The sequence below is a fragment of the Bombyx mori genome, chromosome 7, assembly GCF_030269925.1.
Source record: "Bombyx mori chromosome 7, ASM3026992v2".
Lineage (NCBI taxonomy): Eukaryota > Metazoa > Arthropoda > Insecta > Lepidoptera > Bombycidae > Bombyx > Bombyx mori.
The window spans coordinates 13,414,043-13,439,015 of record NC_085113.1 but is presented as its reverse complement, the minus strand read 5'-3'; the positions used below and the strand labels follow the sequence as shown (position 1 = coordinate 13,439,015).

The window sequence follows — 24,973 nt, the reverse complement described above, 5'->3', positions numbered from 1 at the left end:
CTCTACAAATTTGCTTGCTCTAATCTATTCTGTGACTCGTAATGCTATCGAAATAAAGAATGTTTTTAATTGCACCGACACCGCGACGTTTAATTGTTTTTTTGTTACGTCGGAAGCCGTTTGCGGCACTCGTAAATGTTTTAAAGTGATTGCTTTCGAATCTTTAGGGAGATATTACGTGTTGATGAAACGGTTTTCATACAAATTGTTGTCCTAGCGATATTGTGCCTTATTTCATTGGGGGGAGCGGTGGTTTTTCTTTATATTGTCAGTTCCATAAGTTGTTGTTTTTTTGTTTACTTTTTGACTATTTTTCGTAATTGCTGGTGGTTGAACGTGCTGAGCCCGCCTGAGTTGTTACCAAGATCTACTAGAGTTTATTTTTACACTGTGGGAGTGGAGATGCTTTGTTAACTTCATTTTGTTAATTATTTTAAACGGAACAGCTAATAACAATAAAAAAAACACACACAAAAACACCATGGATGTTCATTATTGGATCGCGCTTTTTTTATAGGAAATGCATAGCAAAACATCTTGCGTCTTCTCGCACGTACTTACGTGGTTGGACCTCTTGTGAGTGCCCATGGGTAGGTACCACCACCCTGCCTATTTCTGCAATGAATGGCACTGGCTCAATGAAATACGTACTCAACAAATGTTCACGATTGACTTCCGCGGTGAAGGAATAACATCGTGTAATAAAAAACAAACCCACAAAATTATAATCTGCCTATTTCTGCCGTGAAGCAGTAATGCGTTTCGGTTTGGAGGGTGGGGCAGCCGTTGTAACTATACTTGAGACCTTAGAATTTATATCCCAAGGTGGGTGGCGCATTTACGTTGCAGATGTCTATGGGTTCCAGTGACCACTTAACACCAGGTGTGCTGTGAGCTCGTCCACCCATCTAAGCAAAAAAAAACCGTATCCATTATATGGGTGGTATAATATCATTATAGTATATTATCACATTATATTATGAGTATACAGAAATTATTCCCTCGTCTGCTATCCACAAATCAATTCTTTTTTGTAACTTTCTAAACGTAAAATGTGAATCATCAAATTGTCGCATTTCGAAGTGAAAAAAAAAAAACAAAAAAAAAAGCGATATAGATCTTGACAATTCTCATAAAACTATAAGCCTCTATCTGCGATAGAGCTCGTGGCTCGTGAGTGCGACACATTATATAACAGCGAATCTATACATATAAATAAAATTGGAGTGTCTGTTTGTAATATTGTAATAACCGCTTTTTACGACATGCATATGAATATATATACGGTACATACACCAAAATAACATTTTTTACATTCTTTGTCTGTCTGTCTGTTTGTTCCGGCTTTTTTTAGACTAGCTTCGCCCCGCGACGTTACCTGCGATACGACAATAATCACAGGTAACATCGCGGGACTCAACTATTCAATAATAAAATTTAATGTTTCCGAAGCGAAGCGAGGGCGGGTCGCTAGTGTAAAATAAATTGAAAAATATTTGCCATGTCACATTACATTTGTGATATATGTAATATGGAAATAGACTCGCCCACCCTTCAACTCCGAATGTATGATTACTATGAATATGCAGGACGTGGCGACTGACCAGAGTCAGAACCATCGGGATTCCATAAGTCAACGACCCGAAAAACGCTGTCACTCCCGCCAGCCGCTTGCAGTATAGACGCGTCACAAAGCGATCTGCATGCGTGGCGCAGTAAAAGCTCCGTTTAGTGATTTCAGCGCCGTATAAAGCGTGAGATAGCTTTCGGAAGCACTTTATTGAGCTTTTACGTTCTGCGGCGGTAGATAGAAAATATAGTTTCGTAATGTTTTATGGGTTGTTGTTTTATTGTCACAATTTAAATTTGAGGGTATGTGTAACTTGTGAAGTCGCTGTCATGACTATTTCGTCATTAGCATTGACTAGGGCAAAAATAGTTTCGTAGATAACAGTAACAGATGGACAAGGAAATTCACAATATCAATCATTAACACATTTAAAGTTAATAATTCAAACAATTAAAATGTGTTCAATATAGACAGGTTCAACCTTAGAGTATACATAAGCAAACTAACTAGCTTATACTCTAAGGGTTCAACATACTACGTATAATGAGTGGCCAATATTAAATGAATGAGTACAAAGTAGTTTGTCGTTAGAATATAATATATTTTTGTATGTGGTACAACTTTCTTTCATTTAAACATCGGGTAGGTAAATAAAAACATATTTATTTTGTTCTACACAGAAACCGCAATTAAACACTTGTAACGCTCTACGTAGAGGCGGAGAGACGAGACCACGTCGCTACTACTTCGTTCGGGAAGTGTACGAGTATAATTTACTAGCGGCCCGCTCCGGCTCCGCTTGGATTTTTAACAAAAATTTCAACGGCGTTGTTTTATTTTTTAAATTAAAAGAACACTTATTGTGGCATAACTATAATAGTTAGACATATGCTGTAGCGACACTTTTTGTAAATAATAATTTGTTTTACAAAGTCGTAGTACATTACTTTATTCTATCAACAATAGTTTTCGCAGGGCACGCGATGTAAAGAATATTTTAGGTATTTTTTTTACACCTTAGGTTACATTATTGGAGTTTTAGTAAGGATCCCTAATTTTTTTCAAAAATGATTATAGTCTATGTTACTTGGGAATAGTGTAGCTTCCAAACAGTAAAAGAATTTTTAAAATCGGCTCAGTAGTTTCGGAGCCTATTCGAAACAAACAAACAAATCTTTCCTCTTTATAATATTATATAATATAATATAATAATAAGTATAGAACTATAGATAAGCGTATAGGAGAGGGCTGTGGAGAGGGCAGATCAACGCAGCCCCGAAGTCCGAAGTGACGTAGAATTTATTACTCGGTCTGTATCGCGTGTCTCATCTGTTACGTTTTTTTCCTACCTATTCTAATGATCTCTAGGGGTCGTGAATCTATCACAGTACAAGTAAGGGAGCTCACGAAGCTCTAACTTGGTGAACCTGTTTCGAATATTATCTATATATTAATACGTGAGGCAAAAACTTTGTATCCCTTTTTACGAAAATTGCGCGGACGGAGGAGTATGAAATTTTCCACGCTTATAGAGAAGAAGTGCACAATGCTAATATTTTTTTAAAATAATGCATAAGAGATACATTAAATCAATAAAGAAAACATTACACTCACTACATACCATGTATTAGACGCACACACGCATGCATACTATTTATTGTCAAACTCTTGTTCTTGACGTCTGTTGTCAAATTGAGATTAAATATTGTTTGTCTTTGTTAATATTTTTTATAGTGTAGTCTTGGCGAAATTTGTGATTATAGAAGTATAAAATACAATCATAATAGTGTACAAACTTACAATTCCAATTAATTATAGTCGAATTTCGACTACTGCGGGACCTCTAGTCTGTATTATTTAACCACGTTGACTGTTATCGTTAGCATCTGAAGGGGGCGTTAGTCCCGCTTATGCCGTCTACGGGACTTCGTAGCACTAGTAAAGCCGTAAACTCATTCGTCTACTCGATAAAATGAAATAACATTCCCGTGAGCATTCGTGAGCACTCTTAACGCTTCATATAACCGACTGAAAAACACTTTGGTTGCTTGGTGCTTCCGAGTTCAAACTTGCCATTTTAAAATTGAAATGTTGCGAGATTATTTCAAATGTGAAACTTGGCGTAGTTGCTTAAATACATCACTACAATAGTGATGCGACTTTGTCGTTCGATGTTAAGTATTATTATTTATTATAATGAGTAGTAGTAGTTTTATTTTTCCAATTGGAAAGGTAAAGGTATCATACCATACAGCCTAATCTTTTATATGAAAAATTATATTATATTATAAAATGAAATGAAATAAAATGAAATCATATGAAATGAGATGAGATGACATGGGATGAAATATAATCTCAGTAAATGGTCATTTACTAAGATTTTTTCAGTGGACTTTTTGGAGGATCCAGAGAAGTTACGTCCAGTGGCTTTGTTTCATTTCCCCACATTTGTGCACTTTCACTGATATTAAACAGTTAATAAACCACCGTTATTACACATTTAAACCTGAAGAAACACTAAATAGACAAAATAAAACAAATCGTACAACTTCACCCCTCGCGTTCCCGCCAAAAAGTCTTACTATAATGAGCTAAAACGAATTCACTAACTTTTCCATTACACGTCTTCTCACTAATTCTATGTCGAAGTTATCTAATGACATCTGACAGTTATGTAATTACTTACTATGCACTCAGTCATTCCGAAAGACTCACTCTATCTTCGTTCATGAAATACAATCAAAAGTCGTAATTAATCTTTTTTTTTATTGCTTAGATGGGTGGACGAGCTCACAGCCCACCTGGTGTTAAGTGGTTACTGGAGCCCATAGACATCCACGACGTAAATTCGCCACCCGCCTTGGGATATAAGTTCTAAGGTCTCAAGTATAGTTACAACGGCTGCCCCACCCTTCAAACCGTGGTAGTAATACCAGTGGTGTTCCTTAAGCTCTCGTATGAAATACTTCAAACTACCCTCTACTCGTGCTACGGAGTATTGTGAGTCCTCACTGGTAGTCTTTGTTTTAGAGTAGGACAACCGTCACATCAAGATTAATATTTCAAAACCTTCCTTTGTCAAGAAGGGTGGTGGCATTCACGTCGTGATGCTTATGAGGTCCGGTAACCAGCTAGAAGACTCGTGAACTTGGCTCCATCCCCACCTGCAGAAATGTCAAAAATCAACTCGCACCAGTCCCGTATTTAATTAGTTTTTTATTTATTTTTTATTGCTAAGATGGGTGGACGAGCTCACAGCCCACCTGGTGCTAAGTGGTTACTGGAGCCCATAGATATATACAACGTAAGTGCGCCACCCACTTTGAGATATAAGTTCCTCAAGTATAGTTACAACGGCTGCTCCACCCTTCAAACCGAAACGCATTACCGCTTCACGGCAGAAATAGGCAGGGTGGTGGTACCTACCCGCGCGGACTCTCAAAAGGTCCTACCACCAGTAACAGTAATCAGTAGTTTGAATTAAACAAGAAGTAATACGGAAAGGTTTCATTTGAATCGATCAAAAATAAATTTTATACGCGGGTCAAAGCGCAGGTAGCGACGCGCGACATTGGTGAATTTCATAATACTAGTGGTCGCGCAGTAGTCGAAATTCGACTATAATTATTTGAAATTTTATATTTAAACATTATTATGGTTCTATTATCAAACACTATTATACTTCTATAATATAATCACAGATTTCGCCAAAACTATAGATAAATAATCTTAAAGACAAACAATATTGATCTATTTTCAATATGACCACAGACTAGAAGTCATAAGAAAAGTAAGACAATAAGCATAATATAGTATATTTATATGTATGTGTTGTGACAAATACATGGCAGTGTGTGTAATGTTTTTTATTGACTACATAAAATTTTTATGCATATATAAAATAAAAAAATTAGCATTGTGCACTCCTTCTCTATATTCTCTCTATAAGTGTGAGAAATTTCACACTCCTCCGTTGGCGCAATTTTCGTAAAAACAGGTACAAAGTTTTTGCTTCACCTATTTATATTTCATTATATAAGATTTACAAATTATCGATACAATCTCATTACTGAACTACGGAATGTACATAGTTTGAACAGAGCCCCGGCTGAACAGACTCTGTGCCAAGTTTTTGAATTACGCCCCTTAACATCTCGCAAGTAGGTATATCTAATTGTATTAAAGATTTAAAATCTTCATAATAATGTTTGATTTTCTTACGATGTCAGTTTTAAAGAAAGCTCATTTTGCCTTCACGGCGAGATTTTAAAACTATTATATTTATAATAATATGTAATCGTATAGATGACGCTGTCGATAATGGTGACATACATTGATATTGAATGAGATGACATCTGCCATATTGTTACTAAATTAAATTGGATAATTATTATAAGGGATTGAGAGTGGTGGACTTTGAATGTCGTTTATTTGTTTTCAGGTGAGATACCTATTATAATTATAGACCAAATATATTTATTTATTTTAAGTCACCATTATCGACAGCGCCATCTATATTATTACATAGGAGCTATAGAGGGCTGTACAAATGTACTATAAAGAAATATAGTTTCTTTACATTTAAATTAACAATAAACATCGATAGCTCCCGCACTAGCCCTCGAAATGGCGCTTAGTTATTCATGAAATTGTTTAATTATGTATTTTAATTTAAATCATTATTAAATGATAGTTAATATTTTTGGTTCTAATTAATGATCTTGAAATATAAATGTTGTATATTGTTATCGGCACTTTATTTCATTAAGAAAAATATTTTATATATATTTTATGTATACATACGTCTACAAAGTTTCCGTCTTAAATTATATTAAATACTATAAACTCAGTAATAATGAAGCTAGTGTTGTGGCGATGCTTACAACGTGAAGGCAGCACGATTTTATACCGCCCCACCCTTATTTGTCTTTTGCTTGCGATTTACAGAAAAATATAACCGGTGCTCATATTTATGGGAAGATTTTTAGCTTGTCCATTAGGAAAACGTTATAATTTTAATAGCATTATTTATATTAAAACAATTCTATAAAGTCTTCAAGTCTCCCTTATTTCGAGCGTCAGCTGATCAATGTCACGTTACTCTTTATATCAGATAATTTATCGATATTGAATTTTTTTTAGAATAATAATTCAACAAGAGTAAAATCTCGATAAAATTCATCGATGCAGCACCCCTCACTACGTCCTAAAATCTCGGGATTTACTTTTACACAGTGCGAGCTCGCAGCCAAGTTTTGGAGCTACATTCTGAACACACTCCGAGGACTCAACATGGTTTATTTTACTTGAACTTTCAAACCATAGTATGTTTCGTGAAAAGCGTAAATTATTCTGAAATATGAGGATCGCGGGCTGCGGGTTTCTGTTTAAAGATTATCCTTTTTCTTCATTGTCCTACTCAGTGCCGTCGATACAACATAATCACTAAATAGTATAAAACAAAGTCACTTTCTCTGTCTCTCTGTATGCTTAAATCTTTAAAACTACGCAACGGATTTTGATGCGGTTTTTTTAATAGATAGAGTGATTGAAGAGGAAGGTTTATATGTTTAACAACATCCATTAAGTAGTGGAGAAATCAATAATAAATTACAGTTTCCGAAGCAAAGCGAGGGCGGGTCGCTAGTAATATTATATACACGTTATTATATGATACGGCTTAATGTTTTAACGATTGGTCCAATTACCTTGAGTCAACCTTTCTTAGAGAGGGGCTTAATGATCAGTGATGAAAATAACGAATGAAAAGAAAGGTGGTTTACGAGATTCTAGATTATTGGGATAACAATTGTTGTACAATACAATGACGACTTCAACGCAATGTATTAAGGTAATACCATCCATATCATGTTGCCTGATAGCCACATGACAGTTGTGCACCCACCTGCCCATAAACGCAATAAAATTATGGGCTTCCGTCTGTACATTACAGGTACTTAAAAATAAGTTATGTTAAATGAGATAACTCTGAATCACAAATGTTTTTTGTCCGCAGAAACCGCCTTGAGAGCAACGCCGAACATTGGTCCGCATTGCTGCTGTCTCTCCGGGAGTTAACTGAGTGGGTCATCAGGAAAGAGACAGAATTGAACGCTCTAGCACCTCCGAGGGGAGACCTCACCGCCCTCCTAAAGCAGCAAGTATGTTATTTATTTATTTAGACACACCAACAGCAATACACACAAAACATTCAAGCTTAAAATTAATATGTATAAAATTAAGTACTGGTATGTAAGCCAATTACAGGCATGTACAGCAATCTCTTATAACACACTATGACATGTTACAGCAATTTTACAAACAGCGGAAAAATAGGCTAAATTTAAATGTTAACAGTGCGACATAAAAAAATATATTGAAAAGAACATGAAAACAAGAGTTAACTACTTAACATTCTCTCATCAATTAAAATATTATAAACTCGATACCTCGTAAAATTCCTTGATATAAGGTATTTTCTTGTTTTATCCGCTTGAACCAGCAAAGAGGACATATACCACATGGCTAATGCCTTGAAATTTAACTTAACTCCGTTGTACTGTAGTCAAATTCACTAACCACTAGCCCGAGAGTACAATCGAGGTAGCATCATCATTTTTTTTATTATCATAAGCGTATTTACCAGACTAAACTTAAAATGTCCGTATCTCTTCACCTTGAAAGTTTTGTCGGCAAACCATCCTTAATTTATCTCCAGCTGGAAAACCCCAAAAACATATTAAAACAAGGCAAAACAGAATGTCGCATGTGATAATAAACAATTCCGTGGCGTTCGTTCTAATATCTGAGCTTGCGAACGTATTAAATCACGAGCTATATTTGCCGCCATTAAGCGTACGGATGACAGCACGAAATGGCCGACGCCTGTTTGCGCGGGAAAAACAAATGACAGGTGATTTTGGGGTGTTTTTTGCTACGCGGCGCTAAAAGGCTTCAAGGGTAAATGTACTTTTAAGGTATAAGGATGATTACTTTCTGAAATATTTCATGTATTAGTGCAGAACCGGAGGGAGTTTATCGCACGGCTCCAAATGAAGGACCACCGACCTAATCCCTGCCACAATTTTTTCTGTATTTTATTTCCAAAAGAAAGAGTTTGATGAAAATTTAACGAGTGTATTTTTTGTTCTTCTTAAAGGATGATCATCGCGCCTTCAGGAGACAATTGGAAGACAAGCGTCCAGTGGTGGAGAGCAACCTCCTCAGCGGAAGGCAGTACATCGCCAACGAACCACCTCTCTCCGACACCAGTGATACTGAACGTGAGTTAATTACCTTTTTTTTAATGTTGAAAATAAGATGTTTTATAATATACGACCCGCTGAATCCTAGACGTCGCTTATAGTCATTAACAATGTCAAAGATACAACCAAACCACTCTCATAGCTAAGGACTTTTTGTATACCTCGTTCGAAGAAGGAGATTTTTCAACAGTCACTGTCATTTAGTACTAAATATTATACTTATGTTCTTATCTGTTTCCCCGAACATGACAAAAGTCGAATGCAAGCCAAACAAGGGCTACAACTCTCACTAAAAATAAAACCTCCAAAATTATAATATAGAGCAAATAATGATATTACATATAATACATATTTACATATAATACATATTTCTACGACTTTCATCGCTGTGTGGAAAAGGTCGAACTCACGTCCTTCCCATGTTAAATAATGTAATCACAACCCCCTAGAGACGTAAGGTGTTTTGTATAGGTATCAGTCAATACCTACTCAATAATATATCAATATGCAAATTTGTTTGTGTCACATATGCACAACAGACTCTCGATCTTCCGCTCTGATTGTTGTCGTTTGATATCTGTATGTCACACGCGACAAACGCACGGATCTGTACTATACATTGAGTACGGACCTTAAACAATTATTAATATATCTTTGTACGAGGAATAAGTTTCTTTTAAACACACAGACACAGCCCACTGAGTTTCTCGCCGGATCTTCTCAGTGGGTCGCGTTTCCAATCCGGTGGTAGATTTTGTGAAGCACGGCTCTTGCTAGGGCCAGTGTTTGCAACACTCCCGGTTTGAGCCCCGTGAGCTCACCTACACGTCAAGGAGAAGCTGATACAGCCTCTCAAAGCTATCAGCATAGGTAGGAAAAAAAAAGAAAAACAAAGTAAACACAAGCAAAGTAACAAAGATATAAGCCATTATTACTTTCTAAGCTAAGTCAGACTCTTCCGGTCCGACGGGGCAAAGGATCGGCCTCGACTTAGTGCCTCGACTTGTTGACGTCATCGTGACGCGTATGACGTCACCAATGTTACCATGCTACTGGACGTCGAATTATTTTGTATCACAATAGCTTATCCATACTTCAACTTAAAAAAATGCGAGAATGTGTCATGCTTGTACGTTTTAATGACTCAATCGATCAACATGAATATACGGTGTGAACCCCATTTTACGTGAAAAAAACTGTTCACCCCTAAGAAGGTGAATTGGGGTTTGAAAGTGAATATGAAAGTTCATCACTCTCGAAGGGATTGAAATTCAAATTTAATTATGAAATATAAAATGAATTCAAATATAAAAAATCTGATATACATATAGTTTAGGGAAAACTATTGAAAATAATTCATATTTAACTGACCAGAAACCGATAAAGTTTATACAGTGTAACTAACAATAATGTTCAGTGTTAGATAGCCTATTTATTGAGAAAGGCTATAGGCTATATAACATCATGCTAAGACCATTACAAGCGGAGCGCCAACAAAGAATGTTTCAAAATTAGAGCTTTTTCCGAATTGATAACCTCCTCTTTTGAAGTCGGTTAAAAACCCTGATTTTGGTTCCTTAAATAGCTCCTTAACATCCTATTATTCAAAAATATTCAAACTTTTTACGTAAATGAAGTCGCATCGGTAAAATTTAGCGTTACGCCAAAGTAGCTATTCCACGCGGACGAAGTCGCGGGCAAAAACTAGTCTATACTTCTATACTAATATTATAAAGAAGAAAGATTTGTTTGCTTGTTTGTTGGTATTGAATAGGCTCCGAAAGTACTGAACCGATTTTTCTATTTTTTGAAAATTTGAAAATTTCTTTCACTGCTTGGAAGCTACACTATTCCCGAGTGAAAAAAATTAGGGACCCTTACTAAAACTTCAATAATGTGTTAATAATCAAAAACCCAGGGTGTAAAAAAATGACCTATAAAATATTATTTACATCGCGTGAAATAACCCAGGGTGTAAAAAAATTACCTAAAATATTCTTTACATCGCGTGTCCAGCGAAAACTATTGATGATAGAATAACGTACGACGACTTTGTAGAACACACTATTATTTACAAAAAATGTCATGACAGCATATGTCTAACTATTATACCTAGTCAGGTCATAAATTCTGTCACATGTTTAATGTAAAATAATTGAAACAAGTTTATTCATTATGTAACCATTCATATACCAAAATGAACTTAACAAAACATAGATTCTTATGACACTAAAGCTTATTCAAAATGACCTCCGCGATTTTGAATACAAGCCTTCAATCTGCGCGGCCAGTCGTCTATCGCAGCACGAACGAGGTCCATGTCAATATCGGCGGCTGCCTTAATCAAGGATGTCTTGAGTGACTCCAAATTGGGATGAGGCTTTGAGTACGCCTTTTTCTCCAAGTGTTGCCATATCTTGTAATCTAACGGATTCAAATCTGGACTGGAGGAGGGCCAGTCTTCGTGCCGGATAAAGTCGATTTCACGCACCGCCAGCCAGTCTTGTGTGCTCTTCGCTCTATGAGCTGGCGGCGAATCTTGTTGGAATACCCAGTGCCTGTTATTGAACATGGTATGAGAAACAGGTTCCACAAGGTTCGTCAGGACTGTATTTTGATACACAACTGCATTCGTTTTTACACCTTTCTCACAAAAATGTACCTCCGTTAAGCCCCAATAAGAAACTTCCAACCATACCATGAGCGAGGATGGAAAATGACCTCGTTGGACACGCGGAATACGGTTGCTCGCTTCTTCACTACTATGTGCGTACACCTTATCATTTTGTTTGTTGTAGCTCTCTTCTACGGTAAAAATTTTTACATCCGAAAAAAGAATTTCCCGATATTTTTTTCCCGCGTACCGCTTCAACAAAGCGCGGCATCTCTTCAGTCTCAGGTCCATTAGACGAGCATTTAAACGATGTCCTGTTTTTCTTCGATATGCCGAAGCCCTAAGTCTTCATTTAACACCCTTTTCACCGTGGTTCTGCTTAACCCCATCTGAAGGGCCAACAGTTTCTGCTTACGTTTGGGATTTCTTTGAATTCGCGCCTTCACAGCTTTTATCACTGCTGGAGTCCTAACAGACCGAGGGCGACCACTTCTTGACCTGTCATCTACACTAGAGTCTTCATTGTATCGTTTGATGGTACGATAAACGAATCTTTTGGTTATATTCAAATTTTCCAGTATGTTAAAAATTTGAATTGGCGCGTAACCGCAACGATGCAACGCAATAACTGCAACACGGTCTTCTTTAAGCGTCCACTCCATATTTAAAAATGAGTAAAATTCTAAAAGTATACATTTTTATTTTCATGAACAATTCGAATTCAATAAACTTTTTTGTGGCCAGCATTCTAAAAGAAAAGTTTTTACTGTGTGACAATACTTATGACCTGACTAGTTAGTTATGCCGCAATAAGTGCTCTTTTATTTAAAAAAATAAAACAACGTCAAATATCGTTTTTGTTAAAGACCCGAGCGGAGCCGGATCGGGCCCCTAGTATAATATATATGACGTACAATTAAAACAATGATCGGTTAACGAGCTGGGAATCGAACGGGCGGGCCGAACGTAATTAGTACGAGCCCGGCGGCCGGTAATTGCGAATTCCGTGACGTCGACGTTTCAATCACTGCAGTTCAGTCGGAACTCAGTGTAGAGCAGTCGGACTTTAGTGTAGAGCAGCCGGCCGGCGCCATCGCATACGGCCTGAACGCATATGTACGCTAGCTCTGGTAGGATCGACTGAAGGTGATGTGTGTATGAGTTGGAACCTTTTAGTTATTTTTTTTTATTGTTTAGATGGGTTGACGAGCTCACAGCCCACCTGGTGTTAAGTGGTTACTGGAGCACATAGACATCTACAACGTAAATGCGCCACCCACCTTGAGTTATAAATTCTAAGGTCTCAGTATAGTTACAACGGCTGCCCCACCCTTCAAACCGAAACGCATTACTGCTTCACGGCAGAAATAGTCGGGGCGGTGGTACCCACCCGCGCGGAATCACAAGAGGTCCTACCACCAGTAATTACGCAAATTATAATTTTGCGAGTTTGATTTTTATTACACGATGTTATTCCTTCACCGTTGAAGGAATAGTGATCATTTGTCGAGGTACGTATTTCATTGGAAAAATTGGTAGGTACCTGCTTGGGATTCGAATACCGGTGCATCGCTCAACACGAATGCACCGGACGTCTTATCCTTTAGGCCACGACGACTTCATAACTTTAGGCCACGATTACTTCATAATATTTGATATGAGCTGCAGGAATAGCCCCGACGTGTGAAGGCGCTTTTGAATATCCATGTCCCGGGGCGGGGGAGAGTAATCCGTGAAGCTGTCGAATAACGAAAGTTTGTTTAGACCAGCCCGTACGTGCGCGCATCCTGAACTTGATACTGTTATGTTAGATTTACGAAGCTTTCACGATATGACACGAATTAAATTTTGGATGCCTTTTGTTTTGGCAAATTCGTGTCTTCGTGGAGTGCCTATATAATCTCACTAAAACAAAATACGTTTTGATTGCCATCTGTTGTGAATCTCAAAACCAGTTTCTCTCCCTGTAACGTTATTTATCGGCGAATGAAAACGTGAATCGCACTAACGACAATTTCAAGAACTTTTGAATATACCGCGCTTGAGATAATCCATCTATCCGTCCAATCAGTCTGTCTTCCGAGTATATAAATAGAAATCAATATTTGTTTGCACAATAGAATTTATATTGCTTTTTTTTCCTACCTATGCTGATAGCTGGCAATAATCTATAAATAATTTTCGGTAAGAGAAATTATGTACGTCAATATATTTTCACGAACAACTTCCACAAAGAACATAACGACTTTAACAGCATCACACAAGAGCTCAAAGCGTTAAGTGTGTTTTAATAACGGTTCTCCTAATCTTGAAATTGTAACGCATGATTGCTTCGTGGTGGAAATAGGCGGAATGGCGGTACAAAACTACCCGCAATTTGAACAACGAACCGCCCTTAACGGAGCGTACTGAAACAATGGCTATAAACTACAGTTTCGATAAAAATAATATCCAGGAATCGATGTTTTATCGATAAAAGCGGGCCCGCCCTGGTTTTGGCGGTAAACGCGTCCGTTACGGTCATTGGTGCGGTCGTAAATATTGAAAACGTAGCGACACGCCGCCGCCATTCGACTACGAGTTTTTCAAACAGTTCTTTTAAAAGAAAAACCGTTAATTTCTCGATTGAATCCTACTCATTTTTAGGTTGTAATCTAGATTAGATTTTATACGTTTGTATCGATGACTGGATTCAGTAGGACAACATGTAGTAAAAGAAATCTTCATCTATATCTTCAAATTAGGTATATTGTCGGTTTGATGGATTTTGGATCTTGCAATACAATTCTAAATTCGACCTGGTGTCTCAATATGGTTGGTAGAATTCAAACTGTAATGTCAATGTGTCCAGTAAACACCTAACGTGAGATTCATTCGAAGTTTGCCCCCTAACAAACAAAGATATTTTTTTTTATTGCTTAGATGGGTAGACGATCTCACAGCCACCTGGTGTTAAGTGTTTACTGGAACCGATAGACATCTACAACGTAAATGCGCCACCCACCTTGAGATATCAGTTCTAAGGCCTCAGTATAGTTACAATGGCTGCAGCAAACCGAAACGCATTACTGCTTCGCGGTGGTACCTACCCGTGCGGACTCACAAGGGGTCCTACCACCAATAACTACGCAAATTATAAAATAAAATAAATCGATGAAGGCATTCCACAATTCGCCCGTGCTGAAACATGCGCTAAATATATCATCGTTACAAAATAAAAATTTAAAAACAGTTTATAAAAATCATTACCGCGAGTCTCATGAAATAACTCGAAAAAAAATCACTAACTTCATCTAGAGCCGAGTGAATTTTCGCTCGGGAAATGACGACATAATTATTAAATCTACGGCCTCGTCGCGGAGGCTGCTCACGCTCCAGAAGCTGAAGCATCCGTTGGAGTACGCGGCGGGACGCTTAAAGCTTTTAAGTTTGTTAGTTATGTTGTAGAGAGCTGACAGAAAAAAACCACGATATCTATACCATGTATCAATTGACAACATTTGAAGACCTGGCTGAGCCTTTACGCGCCCACCTGTCCTGGTGAAACTGGAAAGGTCTCCGGGCCACCAGTAATCCTTCAATCATAAAAAAACCATTTGAAGAATCAGACGGTCATTACGCTGCAACTGACAAATCGACCCGGGTCTCACTGCGTCTATGGGCTCGCGGCCAATATAGTATTAACTTAACCACAAAATGCTTCGTCAACCCAACTAAAACAAAAATTGTATTAATTCCTGTTTTTTTTGCGTTTGCCAATACGCAGGCACAATAAGTTATTAAAGTTTAAGTTTTTAGAATAAGTAAGTACATAGGTCGTGCTCACGAACGACCTCCAAGATGAGAGGAGGATGTAGAAGATTCAGCGCTCTCGGTCGGGAAAGTTTCCCATCTTACAAATTATTAAAAAAAAATGTGTTGTGTCGTGGGACACCGGATAGGCATGAAGTTTCTTATTATAAAAAAATTAATAATTTTAAGTTCTATTCGAGGTATAAAGAAAATAATTATTCGGGTTTACATTTTTTATTATGAATTTTTTATTGATAAAAATAAATAAAAACTACTTTACAAAGTTATCAACTTTATTTTATTCACAATGATTTATAAAAAATATATAATAAAAATAATATGTTATTTTTTGTACGTTATTACAAAGTTAAGTCGTCGTACACTGTGTGCATTACTAATAAAAATCTTACGTTACGGATGTTATTTCCCAGTTAAGGAACTTCGTTCCAAAAATCTTTTAACTAGAAAATAAAATCCTGCAGTTATAGGTACTATTGTCGTGTGAGAATTGTGTTATGAATGAAAATTCTATTAATCTTACTACCATTGGAATTTTGTTAATCAGATAGGTTTTTTTTTAAACTTCAGGCTCACAAAGTCCAAACAAAACTTAACGTAATGCGCTCCGGTTTGTTCCACCCCTCACCACCAGGTGCCCCTGGCCATAGCCCTTTTAGCCCTAGGGTAAATACGGCCATACAACAAAACCATCAAAATTAGCAATATTAAGGCAGTGGTAGCTAGTTTAGCAAAAATATATGAGCAATGAATGGCACTGGCTCAATGAAATACGTACTCAACAAATGTTCACGATTGACTTCCAGGGTGAAGGAATAACATCGTGTAATAAAAATCAAACCCGTAAAATTATAATTTGCGTAATTACTGTTGGTAGGACCTCTTATGAGTCCGCGCCGGTAGGTATCACCACTCCGCCTATTTCTGCCGTGAAGCAGTAATGCGTTTCGGTTTGAAGGGTGGGGCAGCCGTTGTAACTGTACTAGATCTTAGAACTTATATCTTATGGTGGGTGGCGCATTTACGTTGTAGATGTCTATGGGCTCCAGTAACCACTGAACACCAGGTGGGCTGTGAGCTCGCCCACCCATCTAAGCAAAAAAAAAAGAATATTTTGTTAAAGAAAACCCAATAAGCATTTTTTCCTAATCTAATAAACCTTTCAGCATCTCGGGACAGCGAAGGCGACTCCCGCGGCTACCGGTCTGCCGAGGAACAGGCCCGCGAGCTGGCCCGCTCTATCCGCCGCGAGGTGGCCAAGCTCGCTGACAAGTGGAACAACCTGGTCGACCGCAGCGACGCGTGGGGCAGGTGCTTGGATGATGCTGTACAGGTATGTCTAGAACTTAAGCTTACCTTTATTAATAAAACTAGCGGACCGTTCCGGCTCCGCTCGGGTCTTTAACGAAAATTTCAACGATGTTGTTTTATTTTTTTAAATAAACGCTTATTGCGGCATAACTATAATAGTCACACATATGCCGTCGCGACACTTTTTGTAAATAATAATGTGTTCTACAAATTGGTAGTACATTATTTTATTCTATCATCAATAGTTTTCGCAGGGCACGCGATTTAAAGAATATTTTAGGTATTTCTTTACACCTTGGGTTACATTACTGGAGAGAATAAGAATCCCTAATTTTTTTCAAAAAAGATTGTAGCTTATGTTACTTGGGAATAGTGTAGCTTCCAAATAGTGAAAGAATTTTTCAAATCGGTTCAGTAGTTTCGGAGCCTATTCAATACAAACAAACAAACAAATCTTTCCTCTTAATAATATTATAGTATAGACTAGGAAACTATAATTAATTATTGATTTCTCCACTATTTAATGGATGTTATTATACATATAAACCTTCCTCTTCAATTACTATCTATTAAAAAAAACCGTTGCGTAGTTTTAAATATTTAAGCATACATAGGGACAGAGAAAGCGACTTTGTTTTATACTATGTAGTGAAGTGTCTAAAGCCGCTGAGTGTATTTAAGTTATCGTCATATACATTTTAACAGGGCTTTATTACATCAGTAATATATATGAATCTTTGATGGCCATTTTCACCCACACTAAAGGTCGAATTGGCTTGAAACATCACGCGCTTATCAAGGACAGATTACAAAACAAGAATTTAAAATTTCCGATTTTCCTGATCAGAAACTTCAGGACTAACGCTGGAAATACGGTAGTGCCTTGGGCCACGCCCCAGCTGTCTTCCTCGGAAAGCTTCCATAGCTTTTCTCGGGTTCCTTCTCTGGAGTCGAACTAAAAAGTAGAATATTTATACTGTTGGTAGGATCTCTTGTGAGTCCACAAGGGTAGGTACCACCACCCTGCCTATTCTTGTCGTGAAGCAGTAATGCGTTTCGGTTTGAAGGGCGGGGCAGCCGTTGTAACTATACTGAGACCTTAGAACTTATCTCTAGTTGGGTGGCGCATTTACGCTGTAGATGTCTATGAACTCCAGTAACCACTTAACACAAAGTGGGCTGTGAGCTCGTCCACCCATCTAAGCAATAAAAAAAACCTTTATTAATAAGAAGTGAGTTAATTAAGCCGTTGAGTGTATTTTACTTAAATACACTCAACGGCTTATGTATTTTACCGTCATATTATTATGTATTTTAATAGGGTTTTATTACCTCGGTATATATTTATGAATCTTGGAAAGTGATTTTCACCCATTCTAAAGGGTCGAATTGACTTGAAGCTTCGCGCGCTTATCAACGACCGATGAAAAAACAGGAATTAAAAATTTCCGATTTTACTGATCAGAAACTTCAGGACTAACGCTGGAAATACGGTAGCGCCTTTGGCCACGCCACGGCTGTCTTGCTAGAATATAGTTTCCATAGCCTTTCTTGTGTTCCTTCTCTGGAATCGAACTAAAAAGTAGAATATTTTTTATAACTAAAAAAGACAGTGATTAACTAGCACAAGCGACAAAAGCGTGTTTGTTTTGTTTTGAAAACTATTATATTATTTATATAATGGTGTTATGTGTGAACTAAAATATGTTATTATGTACTTTACCAACATACTCGGTGTTTCCCGAGCGCTATGACAGGTCCTTCTTCAAACGAGGCTTATGGAGAGTATTAAGGGTAGGCAGCGGCTTGGCTCTGCCCCTGGCATTGCTGAAGTCCATGGGCGACGGTAACCACTCACCATCAGGTGGGCCGTATGCTCGTCTGCCTACAAGGGCAATAAATTTTTTAAAAAAATACTCAAGTCAATAGTAGGTATATTTAAAACGCTAATGTTGACGCAAAATGATAGACTTTTCCGATATGATCTTTGTTAATTTTTTTTAATTAAAAATGTACGAAATACAGCATGACCTTAAACATTCATTCTTCTAGACCATTTTTGACATTAAAATAGGAACATAAGTTTTACTATTTCTCATGCTTTAAAGCTAAAGTTTCGCTGAAAGACGCTTTAAAAAGCAATAATAGCGAAACAGTCGATAAAAATAAAACCCTCACTTCCATGACACGTTTATCCCACTTTGGTGAAGTCGTTATTTTATTCAATTACATATTTACGACGTTTCAAACGTAAAACTCTATTCGTCGCAAACTTTTCCTATTAAACTACAAATAATAAACTGGAATGGGAAAGCAGGCATCTGGGAAAGCGCCATCTATATTCGATTTGCGACAACTCTAGTGATAGTTAATGCCGCGCTCGATAAAAGTTATCGAAGATGTTTCACAAATCTATGTATAGATGGCGTTATAAACATATTTAAACATTAATTTCTACCTTGCTCCGATTTCTTAAAACTAGTTCATTTTCTAAATTATGCTTAATCGACAAATTTAAAAAATAAACGAAAATGAATTTCATAACTTTTCATTTAGTAAGTCAGACCCGACCCGCTGTGCTGGCTAATCTATGATTTGAATTTGATCTGATAGCTGGCAAACTTCATTGTCGAAATCGGCCCAGCTGTTTCGGACTACTTAAAGACGTTTAGTTTCCTAAAACATCGGCCCAGCTGTTTCGGACTACCTATAGACGTTTAGTTTCCTAAAACATAGACACGCACAGATTTATATATACTATTTTATAGATGGATAAATGTAAATACATAAATAATTTATCTAATTCTTACCACTTACATTCATTAGGAGGATATCAAGATCTTTGGAATCCCGACCCACCATTAAACCTGATCACGTTGTATGCGGCAGGTAGTATTGTAATCCTGCCTGTTTCCACTAAGAAGCAGTAATGTATTCCCGTTTAAAGCTTGGTTATTTGTCATACAATACAGTTGAAACTACGACCACGTCTCTTAGCATGGGTGACGGTATACGCTTGATACGTCGTGATGTCTATGGACCCGACAATAAAAAAATGACCACACTATATTTTCATGGATTTTAATTGCTTTACTTACAAAGCATGATATTTAGATAGAAAAACTCGAAAGATTATTTTGCAATGGGTAGCAATAATGCTTTACCCCTGTCTCCATTAAATATTCGAAGGATCTTCTCAATGGGTCGCGATTCCGATCCGGTAGATTCTGCGAAGCACTGTTCTTGTTAGGACTGGTGCTAGCAAATTCTCTTAGTTTGAGCCCGTGAGCTCACCTACCCGTCCGGGCAAAACTAGAATAGCCCCCTAACTAGCTAATCTATATATATAAAAATGAGTTGATGTTCGTTAGTCTCGCTAAAACTCGAGAACGGTTGGACCGATTTGGCTAATTTTGGTATTGTATTATTTGTGGAAGTCCAGAGAAGGATTAAAAGGTAGGTAAATATGAAAATGTTCGGAATTAAATAAAAATAACAATTTTGTTTTTTCTTAGGTGTGTCCCTCGTCGGACGGATTCCTTTTAGTTTATTTTATACAAAAGTTTAGGTCTTTTATTTATCGAATGAGGCACTACGAAGTCTGCCGGGTCAGCTAGTGTTAAATACTTATATTATACTTATTCGACTTTATTCCCTTTTGGCGTTGTTCCTAATAAATAATTCAAAGTGGGGCACATTGAGCGCGCGATCCCATGTACCTACACAAGGCTGGGCTTGTTCTAATTGCACCGGAAATCCGGACGCTAAAGAATAGTTGGATCCTCACAGCACAGCTTCATTAGTGCGGCGTCACGCTCCTTCGGTTCCTATTGAATGCAGTTAGTACAAAGAATATGTACTGGAGTAGATAGGACAGCTCTGGAATTATTTTTATTAGTTTTAAGTGATTCGTATTTATAAAAGTCTTTCTTTTACAATAAGACAGCCGCTGTACTTGTGCCGGACAATACCAAGGTACCAGTGTTTCTAAGTAGATACTTACTTACCACGTAATCGTAAGAAAATCCATTACTTGAATTCGAAGATGCAATTGCATTGTAAAAGGATTATCCTTCCGTTAAAACCATAGCATAGCATACCGCATTATTGTTTCGCGGCAGAACTAGGCAAGATGGTGGCCATCCGGGCAAGTTACCACCACCCATTGTGAGAATTTTTAATTTTTAATTAGTGTGTTGGATTTATTAGTTTATTGTCTGTTATTACCACTAGCTAATATTCTTGGACTTATATAGAAACAGTCATTTTCATTCTATATACACCCGTGGGAAGAGTGTGGTGGTGCCATTCTAGGCTAATAAATACCATAGAGGAAAAGGTATTCGGGTAACGACGGTCGATATAAAAAAAACGTCATAATATCGGTGGTGCTATTAATTTTCGAAGGCTGTAGTTGGAATGGGTCCTTTTCGTGTCTTAATATCAGTACAGACATGATCAGACTGTCTGCGTAAATTAACAATCTATGATGTGATTGGCGCAGAATGTGTTGTGAAGTGTGCTGTAATACTCAACATTAGAGCGCGGGGCACGCCTCGCTCTGAATACACACATGGAGACATCTCACGATCCACATAAGGTCACCGTGGTTGGTCGCGAGACGTGTGTCATGTACTACCGGACGTGGCCCAGGGGCCCGTGCGAGCCTCTGCTGCATAAGCTTGCAGGTTCGATAGATAGATTCACTAAATACATGCCACTATGTATTTCACTATTTACACAAATCTGAGATTGATGAGCCACCTACTCGTTAGTATCATAATCTTTAGTCAAAATACTACTCTACTTGTTAAGCCGAAGAACGTATGCTGTACCTAAATGTTAAGTATCACAAACAATTCGTTACCCAAGAAAGTGGCAAAGCTAATACTTATGGCTCAATCAATATAATAATACAGTTTGATATCCAATTATACAACGAGTATATGAGTCGACTATTATCAAAGCCGGCAATCTGACTTTTGGACAATTATTGGTAAATCAGAAAAACGAATTATTGACTTTGTATTCCATTGGCAGTCACAAAACTCTTCGGAACGACATCTTAGATAAATAACAGGTTAACTATTAACCTTTATTTAATGCAGGTTTTGAACCGTATTCTTTGAAGGAGACGATTATATTCAAATCAATCTGTATTGACATATCAATAACATTTTTTTTTTCCAAATGCACAGATTGCCACCTTTGATAATAGACGACTCATATGTAAATATTTGTAGAATTTTATTAACGTAATATCGTAGGACGATAAATCGTCGGGCATAAACGGTAGCGTTTACACTGACTAGACACATACAAAAGCGTTATACGTCAGCGCTGTCTGTACGCTGACAGCGGCTGTGTGTTGTGTTGTAACTGAATGCAGTAAATTGATAATACGTCGGTGCTTCAAGGGAAATGGTTCTCGGAAATTCTGGGTTTTAGTATTTCATGCATTTCCGTTGGCCAATGAACAAACGGGTAGTTAATGTAAGTTCTATGATTACAAGTGACATATACAGGTCAATATCATTGATTAAATAAAAAAGACAATTTATCGATTTGTCGTTCAGGACACGGAAACGGATAACTATTAACAATCTATGATGTGATTGATGGATATAATAATATGTGAGGGAGCCTGGAGATCAGTAATTCAGGTCTTTGAACCTAGCTCTTTCAAAAGCTTTCAAAATAAATTATAAGGTTAATTTAATTGTATTTGTACTATACCTTTAAGAGAGAAATAAATAAATCATTATTATTATTATATTAACGATAACTATTCGAAAACTTTAAAACAAACTAATTAATGAGCATTTAATTGAATTGTCAATTTTTTGTATGCTTGCCGTATGTGTCTCATATGTTCCGGGGACATGATGATATGCTCATAGAACGAAATGTTTTCCGCGTAGCCTTTGATAGCCTATGGGACTATACCAAATTCGCGCGGACGGGTAGGTGTGCTCGCGGGCGTAACTTGAGAGGATTCTGTAACACTAGCCTTAGCCAGAACAGTGCTTTGCTGAATCTACCACCGGATTGGAATCGTGACCCACTGAGAAGATCCGATAAGAAACTCAGTAGGGCTAGGTTGCGTGTCGAACCCTTCATCATATTCGACGAGAACGATGACCAACGTTTGGAGACTAAAAGCGGATCCGATAAGACATTTTGGCAACGGCAGCCTTGCGTTCCCCTCGTCTGGGTCGCGTGTGCAGTTAGAGACGGTTGCGATAAGAGGGTCATCGTGTCGCGCCACTTTTTCGAAGAGTTCCATAAGCAGTAGCTGATCGTGACGCTGGACAGCCAGCTAGCAAATCTATATATTAATACGTGAAGCAAAAACTTTGTATCCCTTTTTACGAAAATTGCGCGGACGGAGGAGTATGAAATTTTCCACACATATAGAGAATATAGAGAAAAAGTGCACAATGCTAATATTTTTTATAAATAATGCATAAAAGATACATTAAATCATTAAGTTTACATTACAACATTAAGTTTTCAGTCTAGTTACAACGGCTGCCCCACCCTTCAAATCGAAATGGCAGAAATAGAGGTGGTGGTAACTACCCGTGCGGACTCACAAGAGATCCTACCTCCGGTAGAACTGTTTCTACTCATATGTAGTTTTCAAAAATCGCTTACTTCCGCTGCTTACTCAATTTTAATAACAAATACAATCTATACTTATACTTATACTTATACTTATACTTATACTTATACTTATACTTATATACTTATAATATTATAAAGAGGAAAGATTTTTTTGTTTGTTTGTTTCGAATAGGCTCCTAAACTACTGGACCGATTTGAAAAATTATTTTGCCATTAGAAGCCGACATTGTCCCTGATGAACATAGGCTACTTTTTTTTTTTTTTTTTGGTTTCATGTGTGTTTTAATGTTTCCGAAGCGAAGCGAGGGCGGGTCGCTAGTATTTTAATAAATTAATAAAATTTAATTTATTTGTTTATTAAAAAAAAACATGTTACTCCGAAATCAGTACAACTGTAACCACACAAACATTCCGACAGCTGCGCTCAGGTTCATCTTGGAACCGGCCCTGTGGTATCATAATATTATTGTCATTCCGATCAATCCAATCGAAAAAACAAAATATATGTGAGCTAAAACCGACCGCCGTAGATTTGTTTGGGTAATAACTGAAGCTAATGTAAAACTAAATTTGTTCACGTATACGACATCGTGGCCTAAAGTTTAAGACGTCCGGTGAATTCGTATGTAGCGATGCACCGGTGTTCGAATCCCGCAGGCGGGTACCAATTTTCCTAATCATTCATTCAGTCAACCAAATCATTTGAGAGTACCGGTTTTAGGAAATATTTTTTAAGTAGTTGAACGGAAATAAGAAGACCAATATGTATATTACTGGTGGTACGACGTCTTGTGAGTCCGCACGGGTAGGTACCACCACCTTGTCTATTTCAGCCGTGAAGCAATAATGCGTTTCGATTTGAAGGGTGGGGCAGCCGTTTTAACTATACTGAGACCTTAGAACACATATTTCAAGGTGGGTGGTGGCATTTAGGTTGTAGATGTCTATGGCCTGCGGTAACCACTTAACACAGGTGGGCTGTGAGCTTATCCATCCATATGTGCAATAAAATAAATCACACGTCGCTTTACAGATATAACGATTTTGTTACTTCAAGACGACGTCGTTAAGTCGTCGTGGCCTAAAGGATAAGACGTCCGGTGCATTCGTGTTGAAGCGATGCACCGGTGTTCGAATCCCGCAGGCAGGTACCAAGTTTGCTAATGAAATCGTACTTAACAATTGTTCACGATTGACTTCCACGGTGAAGGAATAACATCGTGTAAAAAAAAGCCGGAAAATTATAATTTGCGTAATTACTGGTGGTAAGAGGTCCAGTGAGTCCGCGCAGATAGGTGCCACTAACCTGCCTATTTCTGCCGTGAAGCAGTAAATGCGTTTCGGTTTGAAGGGCGGGGCAGCCGTCGTAACTATACTTAGACTCATATCTCAAGGTGGGTGGCGGCATTTACGTTGTAGATGTCTTTGGGCTCCGGTAACTACATAACACCAGGTGGGCCGTGAGCTCGTCCACCCATCAATGCAATAAATAAATAAATGCTTCTAAGATTGGAATTTGCCGGTTCTAGAAAATGCTAAATTAAAATAAAACAATCGAAATGACGGAATAAAACGTTGGAGTTCTCTTCTGGAATAAACCAGAGCAACTATTTTAATTACTAGAGTCCACCAGCAAACTAAGTTCGTGATTGGTGGCGGCTCGGAGCCCGCCGACAGGGCCGGAATAAGAATACGATTTATTTTTACGTTCGCTTTTTTTATTATAATTTTTATTGTTTAGATGGGTGGACGAGCTCACGGCCCAGCTGGCGTTAA

General features: G+C 37.7%; 1 protein-coding gene across 4 annotated transcripts in view; it reads left to right on the top strand.

Moving 5' to 3' along the window:
* The window catches only part of LOC101738393 (dystrophin), a 513,865-nt gene that overhangs the window by 427,823 nt on the left and 61,069 nt on the right, over positions 1 to 24,973 (top strand). For all 4 annotated transcript variants that reach the window (XM_038012113.1, XM_062669471.1, XM_062669469.1 and 1 more), the window contains 3 exons: positions 7,587 to 7,731; positions 8,730 to 8,853; positions 16,426 to 16,592. In XM_038012113.1, the coding sequence (XP_037868041.1) occupies positions 7,587 to 7,731; positions 8,730 to 8,853; positions 16,426 to 16,592 (436 nt within the window). The remainder of the gene's footprint in view (positions 1 to 7,586; positions 7,732 to 8,729; positions 8,854 to 16,425; positions 16,593 to 24,973) is intronic.